A 3,682-nucleotide genomic window follows, 5' to 3' on the forward strand; every position below is an offset into this window, starting at 1 on the left:
AAGGTATCAACTAGGCTGCTGACTAATTGAGGACTCAGAGAGATACTGTTTTCAAGCTGATTTGGGTTATGGGCAGGTCTAACTTCTTAAAGTTGTAGAACTGAGGTAGCCGTATACTTGCGGTCTTGGCTGAGGCCACTCTAAGCTACTTGAGCCACCTCCATACCTCCTTAGGTGCACCCTTCTATCTTCTAAGCAGTAATGGTGCATCATCATTATGGTGGCTGACATAAAGATTATTCATGGGTTTGGCAACATGAACTTTCACTTACCAGGTCCATCTCACTACAGCCACTGCTCACTATTCAATCTGCCAGCAGTAGAGACCAACACTGAGTCCCCAGTATGGCACCATGTCCCAGAGTGGTCACTCAGCTTCCAGGTAGCACTGTGATTACTTGAGTCTGCTTCCACAATTGAAGGGGCATCACTTTGTTCTTGCTCAAATAGACACTTATTCTGCATATGGATTTTCATTCCCACCCACGGTACTTCAAGAAAATCAATACTGTGGTATTAGGAAAGGCTGTATCCACCATCATGGTATACCACACTGCACCAGTTTTCAACATGAAACTCACATGACAGGAAATGAAGTATGGGAATGGGTTCATGCTAATGGATTTCACTAGCCTTGTGATGTTCCTCAACATCCTGAAGTGGCTGGCTCAATAGAACAGTGGAGTGATCTTTAAAGCCTGACTGTAGTTCTACTCTGTGGCAGTGCCTTGAGGAGCTTGGCTGACAATCTCAGAGGTGGCAATGCTGTATCCCAGCCTTAAGTATAAGGAACTATTTCTCCCATAGCAACACCTATGTCTTCAAGAATGAAAGAGGCAAGATTCAGGTCTCCTCTCACTATTACTCCTGGGTATCTAGTAGCCAAATTTTTCTTTTTGTGCTCAAGAAGCAAAGTTTGCTCTCAAGTAACCAACTTTTGGCTCTATTGAACTAGAGGTCTTAGTTACAAATTGAGACATTTTTTCAACAGGGGAACCAAAAATGATTCCATTGAAATGAAAATTGTGTCTGCCAGCTGACCACTTTGAACTCTTCATTCCTTTCAACCAAGAGACAAAGTAGGGGGTCCACTACTGGCTCGGGTGATGAAAACCGAAAAAAAAAAAAAAAGAGAGAGATTAGGTTTCTACTACACTAGGGGCTCAGGAAGAGTAAGTCTGATATGTCTAGTCCTCCCGTGTTTGCAATTAGAGTTAATGGAAAATCACAGCAACCCCATCAAGACAGGATATCTAATGGTTCAGACTCTTCCATAATGAAGGTTTGATGAAGGTTTGAGTCATCCTGCCAGGCCAAGCACCATGACCAACTGACATGCTATCTCAGGGCAAAGGGAATGCGAAATGGGTAGTGAAAGAAGGCAGTTATAAATACCAGCTACAACAATGTGAGCTGCTGCAGAAACCACGACTGTAATAGTCTTTACCTAATGGGTTAATAATATCTACCAGCATAGGTGGGAATACAAAACAACCAAAAAACAAGTTATTCTTTCAAATGAAATGCTTAGGGAAAAAGAACAACTTTTACTAACAGACATTTCTTAGCCTCTGAAAGGCCATTTGATTCAGTAACATATGCCAGGAGACTTCAGCAATATCCTGCTCCACTGTAGAAAACAGCAATCTGATCCTTTTCTCTCCTCAATCATTAATGAGATTATGCATTTGAGTTGTCATAATCCTCCATGGACAAGTACTCCCAAATCATATGCTCCAGTTTCTTCTCAAGGAGCTGAACGAAGTCTCGGCTCATACATCTGAAAATAAAGAGACATGTCATTAACCAAAAGATAGCCGAAGAACCTATGCTGTAGGAAGCATTTTGAAGGATACAAAAATGAAGTAACAGTCAGCATGGAAACAGAAATGTATCTGCACGGTAAGAGGTAGTCTAGTCGGCAATAACAAATGCTGGCGAGGGTGTGGAGAAAAGGGAACCTTCACCCACTGTTGGTGGGAATATAAGTTACTACAACAACTATGAAGAACAGTACGGAGGTTGCTCAAAAAACTAAAAACGAAGCTGTCATATGATCCAGCAATCCCACTGCTGGGTATATGCCCAAGAGAAAGGAAGTCAGTGTACTGAAGAGATATCTGCATTCCCATGTTTGTTGCAGCACCATTCACAGTAGCCAAGATTTGGAAGCAACCGAAGTGTCCACTAACAGATGAATGGATAAAGAAAATATGGTACACATACACCATAGAGTATTCTTCAGACATAAAAAAAGGATGAGATTCAGTCATTTGCAATGACATGGATGGAACCGAAGGTCGTTATGTTAAGTGAAATAAGCCAGGCACAGAAAGACAAACTTCATATGTTCTCACTTATTTGTGGGAGCAAAAATGTAAAACAACTGAACTAATGGAGATAGAGAGTAGAATGATGGTTGCCAGAGGCTGGGAAGGTTAGTGGGGGTGGACGGTGTGGGAAGTGGGGATGATTAATAGGTAGAAAAATAGAATAAATAAGATGTAGTATTTTATAGCCCTATAGGGTGACTATTGTAGGTAATAATTTAATTGTACATTTAAAAATAATGAAGAGTATAATTGGATTGTCTGTAACACAAAGGATAAAAGCTTGAGGTGATAGATACCCCATTTACTTTGATGTGATTATTACACATTGTTGTCTGTATCACAATATCTCATATACCCCAGAAATATATGCATCTGCTACGTACCTACACACATTTTTAAAAAAGAGGTAGTCTAGCAAATACAAAGAGTGTCAATCAAGGGACAATGCGCACCTCAGACTATGGTGAGAATGGAAGTCTCCATAGTCTTCGAAGAATGAGTTAGATTCAGATAACATTAGCCTAAGTAACTGTGGAGACAGCCGTAACTATGAGTGAGGACCAGGGTTTGAGAAATTCAAGGCAGGGGCTGTTCCCCAACGCTCACCCCCAGTACTCTATTGGACCCAAGTGCTTAAAGAAATTGGACAGTTCCTATTTCTACCCACCTTGCTGCTTCCTTGATGATGGATTCAAAAAATAGTTTCTTGACTTCTATAGGTCCTTGCACTCCTTCAAGCAATTTGAAGATTTTTTCGTATTCTGAAGATGTTTAAAAAAAACCTTCAGTATTATCAAATATAAAGAATACAAGAGAATGTATACCTCAGCAATCATGATTCACAGGCTAAAATGTTTTAAATCCTTAAATCAAGATACCTGCACATACAAAAACTAAATAATAAAAAGACACCTGCACATACATACGAATGAAACTCTTTTAACCATAACCAAGCAGAAAAGCAAAGCAAAAGGTGTACTATGGTTTAGTCAAAGAAAAGAGGAACTACCGTAAATTATGGGCAAACTCAACTCTGGCAAAGAATGAGTCTCAACAGGTAACATGGATATCTTCTGAATCATAGAAAGAGAGACTTCCTATAGTTTTATAAAACAGACATTCTCATACTACTTACTTCGTCCAATGCTTCGAATTTCCTTCACTAATTGACGTTTTATATCAGCATTAATTTCTTCTTGGCTTTTGGGAATAGGGTCTATTTCTCTGCATTTTAGGTCATCTTCAGAGAAATTGCTGGTAATGATTCCTCCCACAGGTGCATTGCTACCAGGTTTCTGCATCAGCTCATCTTTGCTGAAACCAGCGAAGTCATCAATCTGAGAATCCAA

At 40.0% G+C, this 3,682-nt stretch overlaps 1 protein-coding gene across 1 annotated transcript; it reads right to left on the bottom strand.

Annotated features, from left to right (window-relative positions):
* Positions 1-1,530: 1,530 nt before the first annotated feature.
* On the bottom strand, positions 1,531-3,682 carry LOC105538629 (cancer/testis antigen family 45 member A4/A6-like; the record flags this gene model as incomplete). Its single annotated transcript, XM_011978531.1, has 3 exons — positions 1,531-1,780; positions 3,001-3,094; positions 3,469-3,682. Coding segments are annotated over 3 exons (408 nt in total), but the record flags the coding sequence as incomplete, so codon positions are not given.

This window comes from Mandrillus leucophaeus, unplaced genomic scaffold (assembly GCF_000951045.1).
Source record: "Mandrillus leucophaeus isolate KB7577 unplaced genomic scaffold, Mleu.le_1.0 Scaffold1032, whole genome shotgun sequence".
In the NCBI taxonomy this organism is placed as follows: Eukaryota; Metazoa; Chordata; class Mammalia; order Primates; family Cercopithecidae; genus Mandrillus; species Mandrillus leucophaeus.